The following is a 16,292-nucleotide window of genomic DNA, read 5'->3' as shown; positions in this document are numbered from 1 at the left end:
CACTTTAAATGCAATGTTTCTACACTGTGCTTCTCATAGTGTTTGTTGGGTGGGTTGGGGGGGGGGATTTGGAGGTGGGCAGGCAGTCATTGGCTCCGGCTGTTTCTCGCTGTGTGTGTTTATTGTACAAGAAGCTCTTTGACCAGGTCTTCTTACCTTAACCCACCCCCTTACCCAATATGACCTGAATCTGAAAGGCTGCTCTAATCCAATAAGCACTCTTAACACTGATATGCTCGATAAAGGCCACAGCAGGAGTACACGCTGTATGTTCCAGGGATTGTCGGGACTCACCTGATCAGGTCAAGGTGACCAAATTTATTCAAGAATGACTTGGCAAGTCGCTTCTCTTTCTCCCCGTCTCTCTCACTTGTGCCACTCACAAAGGTAAACTCAGATCCGAGAAATAGAAACCCAAAGACACGAGACCCACTTTGTGTTAGATCTTTAATATTTTCAATATTTAGTTGTTTTTTTTGTTGTTTTTTTTTGTTTAGAAATATTGCACATGGTCAACATGCCTGCTTTATGAGATAACACTCACTTCGCTCATCCTAAAATTCCTTCTCCAAAGTAAGGACAGTTTATTTTGAAGCACAATCATACAGTGTACACGCATACGTGTGTGTGTGTGTGTATGCACATTTGTCTGAGTGGGTGTGAGCACGCGTGCATGTGATTGCACATGCATGCAGGCAGACATTTTACAGCCCTAGCCCCAAAGTGATGTCAACTGATAGTCTTCTATTACCTGTGTGTTTACATATATATATAGATATCTATATATATTTCTATATGCTGTATATCCTGAATATATATTTTATATATATCCTGAATCAATTGGGTTCAATAACAGTCAAGATGGCGGACACAATAGTCATGATGACTATAAAAATACTGTCTCTAGCGTAGAATATAGAATGTAGATTACAATGAAAAATATACTATTGATAATGTTGCTGTGTGGTGAAACAAGAGGTTGTCATGTGGACTCGCTACCTGCATGTGCCAAAACATACACACACACCCAAGCACAGACCTAAATGCACATATATGGAAATACCAGTATATATATTTTTTTTTCACACATCCAACTGTATACAGAGAAATAAAAGCGATACCCATAATATCAACTACCCCCTCCCCCCCCACACTCTTCACCAAGGAAGCAAAGAGCCAAAAAAGTGCTATTTTCAAAAATTGTCTTTGACTTTTAGTAAGTTATACTCTCTATCTCTTCAACAAGAACAATAATTGTGTGATTCTTTTTTTTTTTGTTTTGTTTTGTTTCGTTTTTATACCATAGTTTAAAGATAGTATCACAACAGCTCATTCCTCTCACTGACTGACTGCACTGGATTTAATATCTATGGCACGGAGCCTTGACCCGAAAGAAGAAAAACAAAGACAACCCCCCCCCCCCCCCACCCCCCCAAAAAAATAAAATAAAAATAAATGTCCTATTGCACCATTTGATGGGAAAGGATAAAGTGTCGAGAAGAGAGGGAAGAGGGGAGGGCTCCAGAGACTGCCCTCCAGGGCTGGTCTAGGATCTGCTTTCCCTGAACTAACCCTAACCAGAACCATCCTGAGCTACATAGCGCTTGACCCGGGACCAGTGCTTAAGGGCACTTTCTAACAACACTTGTGGGGAGGGAGGGATGGGGGGGGGGGAGGAGGGAGGGAGGAGGGAGGGAGAAGTGCATTCGAAAGAGGGGTGGAGGAGGAAAGCAGGAAGGACGAGGGTTGGTGGTAGAGGGGGGAGGTAGGGGGGAGGGGGGAGGTAGGGGGGAGGGGGGAAGGGGGGGGGGGGGGGGTTGTTGATGACATACGGAACAAGGTTATTATTTTTAAAACTTAAAACAATCCCTAAAAACAATACGTTCCTGATTGAACTTGTGGCGGCCCCAGACAAGAAGGGCCGCACAAATTGTGCAAACACCTGATTTCAACGTTTTACAAAACAACAGAACGCCTCTGCTCCCCCACTTCTTCTGTGTCTGGTGAGGAATCGTCAGGGGAGGGGGTGAGGGGGTGGGGGGGTTGGGTGCGGCACAACTGCCCCCCGGGTACGATTAAAAGTGAAAGGTGGGGCCGCAGACTGATTTTGTCCCCTTCTTTTGTCCAGAGTTTTTTTTTGTTTAAAACATTTTTTTTGTTGTGATTTTTCTTTTTTTTTTTTCTTCTGTATACTGGAGGAGAAACACAATAAGAGCCACGAGAGAGAAAAAACAGGCCACGGTCAAACTGGGATACGGCAACGATAACGAGAGAAAGCAACATCATATCCATGGTGGGGGGACGGGGGGGGGGTTAAGAGAAGTTTGATTCAATTTTGACTTTTCCTCTCTGTCGTCGGGGCGATTATTGTCCTTGTGTGCGACACTTAACCCTTCCTATTATTGGAGTACGAATCTCGCGGCATCCGGTTTCCTCTTCCTCCTCCTCCTCCTCCTCCTCCTCGCTCCGACTCTCCAAAAGCCTCACAATCAATAGTCTCTTTAACATAATCTCTTTACGGTGCCTGCTGACGCAGGCTTTCAGGGTGGGGGGGGGAGGGGGAGGGGGGGCGGAGCCCCACAGACATACAGACATTTATCACCAGCCCCCCCCCCGTCAAGTGAGGACTCAAGTCTTTTCATCATGGCAAATAACTGAAGGTGCAAATATATTGGTCACACGACGTCCCGGCTCCCGCGTCGTCCTCTAACGTCGGGCGGGAGCGGCTGGATTCTTCGCTTTCAGTGTCTCTTCACACTACAATCACTAAAAGACTGCGCGGGCCGATGGCTTGGTCTGACCGGGGTCGACTGCATGTGTGTGTGTGTGTGTGTGTGTGTGTGTGTGTGTGCTGTCTGTCTTGCAGCATCGAGGGGCTGTGGAATATCAGTGGAGGTCGTTGGGGTTGCGGGTCCACTGTGCTGAGGAGTGGCAGGGCGAAGAAAGGAGGTCAAGTCCATGGCGTGTGAGGGCTGGCGACAGCAAACTGCATCTGCACAATTAAGTGACAAAAGTGCCTTTTTTTTTAATGTGTGTGTGTGTGTGTGTGTGTGTGTGGGGTGCTCCTTGGTCGCGGCTCCTGGGGGGGGGGTGGGGGGGGGGGGGGCGGCGACCAACCAAGAGTAACAGTCTGATTTGGTAGGTGTGTATATGTGTGTGTGTGTGTGTGTGTGTGGGAGAGATAAAGAGTGTGTACCACAGCGTCTGTGTCGTGTCAAACTACAAACTACTGTACAAATGTGCTGAGAGGAGACCTGGGCAAACGTGTTCGCTATAAAATATCGAGGAGATTGGAAATTAAAAGGGAAACAGTACGACGGAGAAGCACATGACTCATCATGACTCAGCGTGTGTTTTCACCACGTTCGAGGCTTCTTTTCCTTTTTTTTTTTTCTTCTTCTTCTTTTTTTTTCCTGATTGTAGAAGATCCAGGCGCCTCTTGAGTAGTTTGAGTATTTGTAACTTCATTTCCACATATTTCTGCCCAGGTCTGGTGTGGACTAGTGCCAGAACGACGACCCGGAGTTGTCCCTTGGTACTGTTCACACCCTGCTCTCTCCATCTCTCTCTCTCTCTCTCTCTCCTCCCCTCGCTTTCTCCGCTGCGTCATCCCCTCTTAGCCTACGATCCTTCGCTCTTCGGCTCCTCTTTGTCCCCCTGCTGCTCCGCCCCTCCGTCCTCCCGGGCCGACTGATTGAAGGAGGAGCCGTGGGAGGGGGCGGCGGCGGCGCCGACGTCCAGCAGCCCGCCGGACTCCAGAGTTCCCGGCGTGGCCGTCTGCATGATCTTCTGACGGACCTCGCGGATCTTCAGCTGCAGGCACACCTTGGTGGGGAACGTGTCCGAGTAGCGAGCCTGGAAGGCCGCCGTGGCCTGAGCTGGAGGCGGGAGAAGTCGCTTTGTTTTAATATTTTTTTTTAAATGTTGTAGTTTCCGCTTTGCATTCAATAATTCCTCTTGAGTTTTTAAAAAAATTCTATTTAATGACAGTTTGTCTGTGTTACAATTAGCATGCACGCTACTTAAAACAACTTGGGCTTCTTATAAAGTGACTTATTCCGCTAGATTCTCTGTCCATGTTGGATAAAGTTGCTCACCTGAGGGGAAGAAGCCGTGTTCCTGAAACAACTGCATGACCAGGGCCCGACGCTGGTCCAGCGTTCGACGCAGAGACGAGTAGGGAACCCGGTCCAGTTCCCCCGGAGGAACGTCGGCTTCTGGACCTGCGAGAGCAAAATGTTTCACCCGGAGCTCCGGCACTGTGTGTGTGTGTGTGTGTGTGCAGGGGAAAAGTGCCTCGGAGGAAACGTTACGCAGACGGCACAAAGACACAAGTGGAACTATATAAATGTAACAGGAAAACAAAAGAAAAAAGTGTATGGAAATATACAGTTACAACAACATACATTGAGTCACAGTAGCAGACAGAAGCCAAAATAATCAGAAAAGGTTTCAGGTTGAAACTATTTAAATGAAGTTAATGTGCCTTTTTTTGGGGGGGTTTCTTCATTTTGGCCACCTTTACACGTACCTGGGTTTTTTAGTAAAACCCACATTTCCTCCTCTACCTTACAAAAAATAATAATTAAATAATAATAATAATTTACATGACCAGCAGATACAGCTGGTTCAGCGCTGCTGTGAGCATGCCAAACCTGTAGGGGGCAGTATAGCAAGAAGCAGGTTTTCGGGAATCATAGTTTTTGGTGATTCGTAGCTGCATTTATGTGTAAATTCGCCCAAACGCAGCGAAACATCCCCGTTTTGTTTCTTTAAATGCGTGTAAACGTGGCGTTAGTCAGAAGATGAATGATGGTCAATGGCGTGCGGCGACTGCGTCCGTCCTACCGGCTCTGTCGAAGGTGAAGATTTCCCCCTCACACTTGGCGGCGCTCTTTGGGGTGTTGGGCTCCGAGCTGCAGCTGGACAGGCGGCGGGTCTTCCTCCTGGGGGAGCCGGGGTCTTCAGCGGACTGCTCCAGCTCTGGGGGGGGGGGGGGGGGGGGGGGGGGGCGGGCGGACGACAGCAAGAGGAAGGGAGGGAAGCAGACAGGAGTGACGAGGAGAAGAAGGACTTTCCACCAGTTCTACAAACTCAACACATTTTAGATCCGGTTGCAGTAAAAACAACCACAGAAAGATTAACAACAGAGGTTTTAGGTGTAGAAATGGCGAATAAAGTAAATGAAATCAGTAAAGCTGTGCATTACTTCATAATATCTTAACTGTTACAGGACTGTATAAGTCTGTTTATTTTATTGGTTTGCTTCTAGTGTCATTATTGGTATTATTTTAATCATACTGTTGATAATGTAAATCCTTTTGTAGTTATCTCACTATTTATGTTTGGTGAAGAACCTGCAAGAATGAGAAAAAAAGAGGCAACCCCAGTATCGAGAGAAATAAAGATTCAAAACAATTGTAAAAGTACAATTTTCACTTATCAATTTGTTTGTCATTTTGGTCTTATTTAATATTCTGTGGGTTAATATGGGGGGAGAGTTGAACATATATATACCTTTCTGTGTTAATATATTGTTCATGTTACATCATTGAAAAGAAAAAGGAAAATAAAGTAAAAAAAAAAAAAGATTAACAACAACAGAGATGAAGAAAGATAATATAGAACCATGAAGACAGCGTTTTAATCTCAGATCTGACTTCGTGGTTCAGCTTCCAGACAAGTTCTTTCCTTCCACATCGTCTCCACCGACTCCTCAGGACAGGTGAGAATTAAAACAATAAGCCTCTCTTACTAATAACTTTTATTCAGGTGCTATTTTCTAATGTCACATTATAAATGCATTTTATGCAGCTACAAATATATATAAAAAAACAAAGATTCATTGAGTTCAAAGAGAACAAACCTGTTTTTTAGAACTAATTATGTGAAAATATATCCAATTCTTTTTTAAAATTTGATATTTGATTGATTTCACTCTGGCAGTTTAATGTGTTAGCGATAATTAGTTGACCCGACTCACCGGTGGAGTTGCGCCTCTTCTTGCGGTAGCTGCCCAGGATGGCCCTGGGCGAGGTGGCCAGGCTCTGCAGGGTGGGCGAGGGGAGCACCTCCTCCGGGTTGAACTCCGGGAGCTCGGCGAAACGCTCCTCGAAGTAGGTTTCCGATAAAACCCTGAGCGCAGGGGAAAACACAGCATCAGTCCTGCGCTAAAGAGGCGCGGGAGTTTTAAAAGAAAAAGAAAGAGAGAGAGGAGGGAAATGGCCTCTGAAAACATTTTCCGTCGTTCCTCTCCTGCAGTGTGAATAAGGACTATCGAGGCGAAGCACCTCTGCCCACTCACGTTCGCTAAACAAGAGTTTGCGCCATCCGTTTGTGAAGCTGGAGGATTTGGCTGCGAGCTCGCAATGCAACAGGACGTTGGTATTAAAAAATAAATAAATAAATAAAAGAGTTTGTTCATAGAGGCCTGTCCGGGGTGCTCGTCTTCAAGCTGCTCGCCGCTAAAAATCCCATAAGATGAGCTCCTGTTGTCGGAGCGAGCTCAGCTTGAGAGGATGTAGAGTGTTAAAATGAAGAGAGCATTGTTGTTTTAGCCAGAAGGAGCCGGCAGACTGATTCTGCTCTGCTTTAATTTCATTAAAATAAAAATAAAAAAGTTTTGTCCCGGCCGAGGATGCGGTAAGGACGACGTGACAATTCATGACTTGGCTCAAGTTTCAGTTCGACAAGCCAACTTTTGAGGATCGTCGAAAAAAAAAAAAGTTTTTTCATGTCCTCGGAAGAATAAAAATAAGGTTTTCATAATTCATGCATCAGAGGGTTAAAAAGCTTTTCAAAGAAATAGTAAAACAGTCGGTTGTGACCAAGTGTGACCCAGTGGGTGCCCCCCGGAGAGCGCCCCCTAGGGGGTCACCCTGCACAACATTACAGTGCCGCCTCGTGTTGAGGTTGCCGGGTATATTCCCTCGCAGCCTCACACTTACTTGTCGTGAGAGTCGGGGGTCTTCTTGAGCGGCGGCGGTCGGAACTTGATCTTCTTCGAGGACGTCGGGGGGTCCCTCTCCGCCGGGGGCGGGGGAGGGGGGTCCAGGCCCGAGGCCGGCGGCGAAGGGCCCGCCTTGGGGAAAGAGAGTGGGAGCAAATTTTTTTTTTTAAATTTCTTTCTTTCTTTATGATCAAAGTTATAAGAGGCTGCAGCTGGAGTGTGAAGTCACTTCAGGACAAGCTTGTTTGTGTGTGAGGGGACGTTTTTAGCACCTCTCCTGTTGTGTGGCGATGGCAACGCTTCTGCAACCAGACCGCCTCCTTTATGTACAATGACTGCTCTATAATCTGGAATATTTCTGCTATACACATATATATATAATATATACATATTACAATGATGATAAAGGCTTTGATTCTATTCTATTCTGTCCTGCCGATTTGACGTTAAATTAACTGAAAGTAAGAAGTTGTAAATGTCACAGATTTTGCAATCTGTCACTAAAGAAATAAAAAGTCAGACCTGAAAGTTCAAAACTAACTTCATTCTTCACCTCTTTGCCGTGGTCCTGCCTCTCCCCTCTCTTCTTGTCGCTGCCCTCCGCCGCCTCTTTCTCCTCCTCGCCCGGATTCTCTTTACAATGTCCGTCCCTCATGTTCTCTTCTTTGATGTGCAGAATAACTTCTTCCTCTTTTTTCACTAAAAGAGACACAAATCAATACAACATGAAAAAGAGTGTTTTTTTCTTAATATTTGCCCAGAGCAAATACAGGACCAGCTTCGTCACATTCTATTTGTGGAAACATTAACAGGAAACCAGAATGATTGTGAAACGTCTTCTTCTCGTTACACACCACAGGACGGAGGACATTGCTGTTTTCATACTATTATAGTTTTTTTAATGGCTATCAATAGTTTTGAGTGAGGCATTGCTGCGTTGAGTTTACATGTTCTTCCTCTCTGTGGGTTTTTTTTTCCCCAGCTGCTCTCGATTCCTCCCAACATGGCACGATGGGACGTTTTCTGACTCTAGATCAGTCTGGGGCAACTTCCAAATATTAATAAATCGTTAGTAATATAAGTAAAGCAAAAGCGAACCGGTTATCAATTTAATTTACACCGAATTACAGTGTATTTCAATGTAAACTCTCCCACACATGGACGTCGTCAGTCCTTTTTATTTAATCAGCGGTCAGAATTTGGCCCTCGGGCAGTGAAGTTGACATTTTAACGATGATCGCAGTTGATCTCGGGATGTGAACCGTCAACCGGGCCACCGGAGCCGTTACCTTTAACAGCCCCACCGCCGCTGTTGCAGGACGCCGCCGAGGAGCTCAAACAGTTCGACGTCTCCTGAGCGCCGTCTTCCGCCTGGCTCTCGCGTTTCACCTCCACCGGAGGGGTGACCACCGCCGAGCCCTGCAGCCCCAACGCCACGGGAGAGGGGGGGTTCGCCACGTCTGGCGCCGCCGGCGGCGGCACGGACGTCACGGACACGACGCCGGTGGCCAGCGTGACGGTCGGCGCAGGATAGATGGCAGTTAGGACCTGCGAGAAGAAGAAAAGAGGAAGTGGAATTGCAGATGAAAACAAAGCGTGCAGAGATTTGATCGCTGCACAGATTATATTGTGAAATTAGGAAAAATCTGCAGTGTTTGTCTGAACTTTCTCTCTGCCCGTGTTTACCGACCCAAGACTGCAAAAACACACACATTAGTCAGCTGCTGCTCGGCTCTGCTGCAGTAGCCTACTTTTTTTTTTTTTTTATTTTGAAAGGAAATGATTCATATAAAACAGGATGTCTGAAGGTTGGCTCCTTATGTCAATCTAATTCAATCGGATAATCCCTCTTAAGATCATTACTGTCATTCAGTCCCCTAATTTCCCGACTTTAAACATCTTTAAAGTCAGAAATTTAAATTGCCGTGGACCTGCGTTACCTGACGAGCCGGCGTGGCCGCGGTCTGGCCCGGCGGGGACTGCGACTGGCTCGGGGGCGGAGCCGGAGCGAGCAGCGGCTGCTGACCTACGAGCGGCTGAACCAGGGTTTGGCCCGCGGGGGCAATGGCGGTGAAGCCCAGCGTTGCCAGGGACGACGGGAGGTACGCGGGGCCCGGAGGCTGCGGCGACGCCGCGGTGACTCCCGGACCGGACTGAACGTAGGTGATCCTGAGGGACGAGAGACTTGAGATTACGAAATTTGTATTGCATATGAGTCACTCAAATCTATGAGTCTGAAATACTCCGACAATGGGTGGAGTCAGAATACGCCTTGTTTAGCACCGACGGCCTGCTCTATATCGATGCTTCTACAGTCACTACCTTCACTTCTATTGGCTGCGTTTCATCACGGGTTCCTCTTAGAAACTGTCAGTAAACTGACTCGCTGCCAATTTCCGTCTCTTGATCCCATTTACTATGCAAATCATTGACTTCCTTCATTTCCACTTGCTACACATTAATCGTCAAGGCGTTTGTGTTGTTTCTGTATGCCGCCGCGTGTTTTCCCAGTGTGCTGCCCCGTCTGGTTTATTCCCTCCCGGCTGCTCCAGTTTGTCATGTTGTTGTTCTTGTTCATGTTTGAGGTTGGGTCACCAGGGTTTGAACAGGTTAAGGTTTCACCCTGTCCTTCTTTGACCTCAGCTCCACCCTCATTGCGTCTCACTTGATTGCTCCTTCACTGCTGTTAGTTTCACCTCACTAACCTCCCTACTCTGTGTGTGTGTGTGTGTGTGTGTGTGTGACCAAATGTTATTCTTGGCGATCGCATTTTGTTCATTACATCTTCGTCTGCCTCTGCTTTCGGTTCCGCTGCCCACTCGTCCTCGGTAGCGACGGCAACACTTTGGCCGACGCAATATTTAAATGTGACGTCGTTTCTAAAGGAGCTAAAGGAGCTAAAGGAGCCCCCCCCCCCCCGACGGCCCGACGCATCAGAACACACGGTCGCCGTTCGGGGGCGGCGTCGGTTGCTGTGTGAGTAGTGACCTGGCAGGAGGGGAGGTCAGGAGAACGGTCTGCGGGGGCGCCGCTCCGGGAGCCATCACCGTTGCCACGGAAACTGGAAAGGGACTCCCAGGGTGCACCGCCGCTGCGCCGCCTGGATGTACGTTGGTCTGCACCACAGGCATGGGAGCAATCTGGATGATCTGTGTGGGCAGGCAAATAAAAAAACAAATAAAAAAAAATAAAAAAAAAACATAAACAAAATGAATGTCTCACCACCGACTGAAAACGCCCCCAATTTTCCTCTGCGCTGTGTTACGTCTCCAGTGAGGTCAACTTAAAAATATCAAGTGTGGTTTTATGTTCTTGAGGATTTGGAGAGCCGTCGAAATAAATGGTCAGCGGAGCAGTAGAGCTGTAACTACGACTCATTTTCACTCGATTCACTCGAATGTTGAACCAGAAAATGGACCCTAGCAAATAAAATATCATTTTACTGGTTCGACAAACAGTCACATCACTGAACAACGTTTACATCAGACAGAAACGTTCTGAAAGAGAAACTTTCAGGTTCGTGAGTCTGCCACTTGACGGTCCGACTGAAAAAATCTGCATTTAAGCTGGAGTGAACGTGTTACTGAGTCACGACAGGTCAAGGCACTTTACTTTACTTTACTTAGGAGTTCCTCAGATCTGCTGCACATCGTAGAAAGCCTAAACATGAACTATTCCTTTCACTTCAGCGACCTCCTGTCATACAGTCTGCTGCGGCGTAACCTCCCTACCTCACCTGTCTGTCCGTGAACGTTAACACACACACACACACACACACACACACACACATATAGTTTGTTTACATCTTTTCACTGTAAACACCTGCAACCTGGTCCTGTTGTTGGGATGTGCTGGAGTAACTTGGACTCACCTTGTTTCCTGTTGCAGGGCCGTTTTGCACAGGAAGAGGCGGAGCCACGAGGGAGATGGAGGGATGAGGAGGAGTAGACCCTGTTCTCACTGTTGCCATGGGAACCAACATCTTGCTCTGCGAGACAGGCGACTGAGTTTGGACTAATGAGCGAGAGAGGGAGAGAGGGAGAGAGAGTCACATCAGTCAGTGTGAGGAACAGACGAATGGAGTCAAAGGAGGAGGTGAAGCCGGCGGAGGAGCGGCGGCGGGTGGAGACACACCGAGAACATTTCAAAGACTGATCGGAGAGAAACTCCTCGCTGATGACAAGGTGGAACAGAGTCCCGCGGCTTCACGCGCTTACGAAGGGAGAGCGGCGGGTGGGCGGCGGGCTCCCATAACTCCAGTCAACAGCGTTCCTCTTGTCAATCATGCATCTTACGTAATCCAATCAGAGCTACCGAACTCAGAGGAGAAGCTACGGCTCAAAGAAATGCGTCACTTGTCACCGAGAAGAAACCCCCCCCCCTCCCCCCCGGCCAATCGCTGCTCTCGGTCTCACCTCTGGTCCCGGGGCCGCCTCGGGCTCCTGCCCCCGGGTGCACGCCATTGGCCAGGGCGGCATTGATGGGCGGGGAGAGGATCTGCTGGTGAGCGAGCTGTGGGGCCGAGGGGCCCTCGGCGGGCAGGACGTACTGGACCTGCGCTAGCGGCTTGGGGCAGACGGCGGGCGCGAGGGCGGAGGTGGCGGCGGACGGGTGGAGCTGCGGCTGGAGGACGGGGAGGGGGGTCTGCGGCTGCGGGGTGAGGAGCTGCACCGGCTGCGCGGCAGGGAAGGACCCTCCCAGAACTAGACTAGTGACCAGGCCGCCGCCGCCGCCGCCCCCCACTGGGGTGACACCGACGGCGCCGGGGGAGGAGGACGACAGGTACCCACCACCTGCTGCGATCGGCAGCTGCTGGGCTCCGCCTCCTCCGATCAGGAGAGTGGCTTTCTGGTCCTGTGGCAGGGAGCTGAGGGCGACGGCGCCTTCCGCGGGCTTGCTGGCGATGGGGACGGGCGTGCTGGCGACGGGGCGAACAACGTTGGTCACCATTGTGGAGGCCATGCGGACGCCGCCGAGCTGCGTTAAGCCCTGCTGAGCGACGGACAGAGAGGAGACGCCCGGCCCACCTCCTCCGCCGTTCGTCACCGTTTCCTCTTTCTTCAGCCCTCCCTCACCGCCCTCCTCTCTTCCATCCAGTCCTCTCCTCCTTTTCTTCTCAGACCCGTCTTCAGCAGCAGCACCTCCTCCTCCTCCTCCTCCTCCGCCACCTCCGCCTCCAGTCCCTTTAGAAGATGTGGAGTCGGACTGAGGGATGGAGGGAGAGGAGGAGAGAGAGGAGCGAGCCACTGGCTTGAAGCCATGCTGGAGGGGAGACAGAGACACACAGATCAAAGAGGAGACGTTACAATGCGAAGTTCATCTTTCCTTTATGAAGAAACGGCTTCATTGTGGGAAAAACCTGCAGGTTTTAAAGCTTTAACACAAATGAAAACACGATGCCTTATCTGTAAACCCCACAGTTTGTTTTTTTCTTTTCAGTACAGCTCACTTAATAAATCCTAAGGCCTTTACACACTGTGAGGGAGACGAATGAACAACACGGACATGAAAAACATTCAACAAAATAATGTTTAGTCATAAATGTTTTACGATCAAATCTGCCCAAAAATGTTGAATCGAGGTTCGAGGTCTGCACGTGGCTCATTACAACTACGATCTTGTTCTATAAGGCCGATTTCTCCCGAGGGGAAACAATTCATCTAAAATTAAGCTCCTGTGCCGAGTTCTGCATCACAACAGCACCGAGGCCTGAGAACAGGAGTGTCAAACATCAGATCAATGATCCAAAAAAAACGGCTCCGATCCAGACAAATCACCAAGCAAATAGTCAAAATTGAAAATAAACAAACAAATGTCTTAGGAGTCGAGGTCACAGCACGACACCGAGACCCTCCAGAGTGTAGAGGACTTTCTACACACTCATGACAAAAACACTTTCGTGTCCAGTACATAGGTTTGCCTCTTAAAATGAAAACCACAAAGAAAAAGTGTTTTGTTTTTTTTTTCCTTTCAAAAATTTCTTTTCACGTCACCGACCTGTCCGTCTGGCTCGTCCTCATCGCTGTCCGTCACTCTCTCTTTACACTTGAGGTCGATGGAGCCTTCGGGGCATGAATCCTCTGGAAAAAAAACAAAAAAAAAACAGGTTTTTGTTTCAACGGCTTTTGACCAGACAGAGATAAACACACAGCGTATCATAATGATTGTATATAATGGTGTGCGTCCACATTTACTTAGGGAAAGGCCATCAAATCGCCATGAAATTATAAATGGTGTGAAACTGTTGCTCTAAATATCAACATTATTTTTGGTGATTTGGGTGTTTTTGCTGACGCGGCCAGTGACAAGGTCGTTCTTTGGAAGACGCGCCGACGGAGGCGGGAAGTGAAACCGTCGCCGTGGTACCGATGAGCCGGTCGCCGTGACCGCCCTGCGGCGCCCCCCCCCCAACTCACCCATGACATCGTCGTCGCCTTCCTCCTCGCAGATGACCATGCGCTCCTCGTCGCTGGTCACGTCCTCGCAGACTCCGCCCGGGTACAGCGACTGAGACGGGGGCTGGGGGCGAAACAAACTCGCCCCATCCTCCTGACAGAGCGGGGGGGGGAGTACAAGACCAATGAGGTCAGCGTGGATACAAGATTAAATGATGACAAATGAAAAAAAAATTTAAAAATGGAGGAAGAATTTGCTTTTTTATTGCAAGCCAACTTGTAATAAGTTGCAAGTTCGAATCCCACAAGTCCCCGAGGGGGACCTTTAACCCTCAACTGCTCAGATCGTGTCAGGATCAAAGCTTCAGTTCAAACAAACGAAAAAGAAAAACGCAACAGCGGTCAGAGCGGGAATGTCACGGGTTCAGATGGCGGCTGGAGTCTTTCTGTAAGGGGTTCGCATGTTCTTTTCGTGTGTGCGGGGGTTTTCTTTTATCGTGCTCTTGGCCGTGGTAAGCTGGGATTGGCTCCAGCGACCCTGAGCAGGATAAAGAGGTATAGAAGATGGGTGGATGGAAACTAACAACAATAATAATAATAATAATACACAGTCATTATTGAAGCCTCGGAGAGCCCAGATGCTGTTTTACTCCTCTGTGATTTGTACTGAAAGAGTCTTGTACCTTCAAAGGAACCAAAGAAGTATAAAGTAAAAGCTTTGAAGCTGAAGGCTGAGCTCCCCCAGAGTTTTCTCTTCTTCTTCTTCTTTTATTTATTTATTTATTTATTTTTTAGTAGAAACAATTCAAACCCTCACATAAAGAAGCAAGTGAGTCCATTTGAACTGATTCTGAACTGTTTGCTTCCAGTGGTTGAGTTGAGGTGAAGCTGTGTGAAGGACACACATCCTGAACACACACACACACGCGCACGCACACGCACACACACACACACACACACACACACACACACACACACACACTGGAACACACACACACTCTGCCGCCTTTTCATGAGCAATCCCTGCAGTCTGCTCCACTGTCACTGTTATATTGTCGATACTGTTGTTCCCTTCAGCCGTTCTTTAACCTCTTTGAATGCATTTTTCAATAAAGAAAAAGAAGAAAAGAAAACCTTCAAAGTGAACTTCAGCAGTAAAGTCAAACCGTATTATTAATGCGCCAACAAAATGTAAAAGTTGTTCTCTTGAGAAGGTACATTGTTGGGTGAGTAACCACTTGGCGTGAGCTTGTGATGTGAAGCAGGTTTTTTATTTTTTTTTTTTTTTTTGCTGCCTTGCAGCTACGGTTTAACGACCCGGTACCTTCTCCAGGTCTCTCTCCCGCTCCCTCTGTTCCAGGGTGTGCACCGCGCTCTGGGAAAAGGCTCGGGGCCGGGGGTGCTGGCCCCCGAACAGCCCCCCTCGACGCTCCGATCCCCCCGGCCAGCCTGAGGCCCCGCCCCTTCCTTCCACCACCTGGGACTCTGAATGAGCATCTGGTGAAATGCAGAGGAAAATAAATCAATGTTAAAAAACAACGCAGTTTGTATTTCTCACAGTCAAAGAATGTTCTGCTACGTGTAAGTCCAAGTATTGTGCATTATAATGCTAGAATATATTGCAGTGCACTAAATGTATTCTATGTCATTAAAGAGCCTGAAATAGAAAAAAAGGAGTGAATAAATCATGAGACATTGACAGACCTGTGCTCTCTGACATGCTCCGCTCACGTGACTCCTTGGGGGTCCCGCGGCCCTCCGACAGAGACTTCCTCCGGTCCTTGTTGCACCACTTCCAGTCGGGATAAGCTCTGAAATGGGCCTCCTTCACCTGAAAGAGAGGAAGAGAGGGGGGGCGGGGGTGAGACAGGAGCGAGGGGCTTTCTACGTCTCGGTTGACGTCGTCGTTACAGTCAGCGCTCCGATTCTGGGGCTGGAGGTTTATTCCAGCTGACTGTCGGTGGCTTCGCCGCTTTATCACAGAGCAAACGGAGGCGCAGCGAATCACACACACTCACATTCACATCCTATGATCAACACAGAGCAGGCGCTGGCTTTAAGGCCCGCCGCCATCCCATAATGATAAACCGTGGCCCAGAACAAAGGAACAATGTTCAGCTATTCAAAGTCACGGCATTAAAACCGCATTTGGCTGATGTACAGAGGAAATTATTGCATTTTTCTATTCTATCTATAAGGACAGAACATGAAAAACGTATGTTGACAAACAGATTTAAGGAAATTTGCACAATAATGTTATTGAACTTTGCAAATCTTCTTCAGAGCGAAAGATTCCGGATTAGAGCGTCGATGTTTATCTTAACATTTTGATTAACTATGATCAGCCGCCTCGAATCCATTTTTTTTTTTTTGAGACACAAATCAAGAAAACGGCAGCAGCGTAGCCGATCGGCTGGTTTCTGATTGGCTAAAAACGACATATTTGCTGGAGTCAAGGCTGTTTGAGATCGTAGTTTGTTTTTTTCATTATTATTAAATTCGTCTGCAAGTCGAAGAGGGTGACAGCACCTGAAAGGCCAGGTCGTGGTACTGCTGCTTCTCGTTGGGCCCCAGAGCGTACCACCACTCCCCGAGGATCTTGCTGACGGTGCGGTTGTCTTGGTTGGGGTGTCGCTGGTGCACCAGCGCCCGGTGGCGCTTGCTGAAGATCATGAACGCGTTCATGGGACGGCGAATGTGGTCCTTCTCCCTCTGGTGGGGGGGACAGAAGAAGTGTGAGACACAAAACCCTCGCCCCCCACAAGTTACCCCTCCTCCCTGCGCCGCGCACTGACCTTCCTGTCTCCGTCCTTGGGCAAGGCACTGAGGGACTGTGTGCGTCGCTTCATGGGTCCAGAGGAAGGCGTTGGATCGTTGGCCACACCCGGGGAAAATCTGAGGGGGGGGAGGGACATGTGAGACACTATGAACCGGCGAGAACACATTTT

At 48.4% G+C, this 16,292-nt stretch overlaps 1 protein-coding gene across 1 annotated transcript in view; it reads right to left on the bottom strand.

Annotated features, from left to right (window-relative positions):
- Positions 1-1,425: 1,425 nt before the first annotated feature.
- cica (capicua transcriptional repressor a) overlaps positions 1,426-16,292 on the bottom strand; it is a 32,339-nt gene continuing 17,472 nt past the window's right edge. Inside the window, 17 exon segments of the mRNA XM_080516096.1 lie at positions 1,426-3,878; positions 4,098-4,223; positions 4,849-4,983; positions 5,984-6,135; positions 6,948-7,081; positions 7,503-7,648; positions 8,239-8,497; positions 8,890-9,118; positions 9,938-10,098; positions 10,821-10,963; positions 11,365-12,211; positions 12,947-13,029; positions 13,366-13,498; positions 14,669-14,841; positions 15,049-15,175; positions 15,874-16,056; positions 16,140-16,239. Of these exon segments, the coding sequence (XP_080372222.1) occupies positions 3,622-3,878; positions 4,098-4,223; positions 4,849-4,983; positions 5,984-6,135; positions 6,948-7,081; positions 7,503-7,648; positions 8,239-8,497; positions 8,890-9,118; positions 9,938-10,098; positions 10,821-10,963; positions 11,365-12,211; positions 12,947-13,029; positions 13,366-13,498; positions 14,669-14,841; positions 15,049-15,175; positions 15,874-16,056; positions 16,140-16,239 (3,388 nt within the window). The 3' untranslated portion in view covers positions 1,426-3,621.

The sequence above is a fragment of the Blennius ocellaris genome (assembly GCF_963422515.1).
Source record: "Blennius ocellaris genome assembly, chromosome: 20".
Classification (NCBI taxonomy): Eukaryota; Metazoa; Chordata; class Actinopteri; order Blenniiformes; family Blenniidae; genus Blennius; species Blennius ocellaris.
This window is presented reverse-complemented; position numbering and strand designations above follow the sequence as displayed.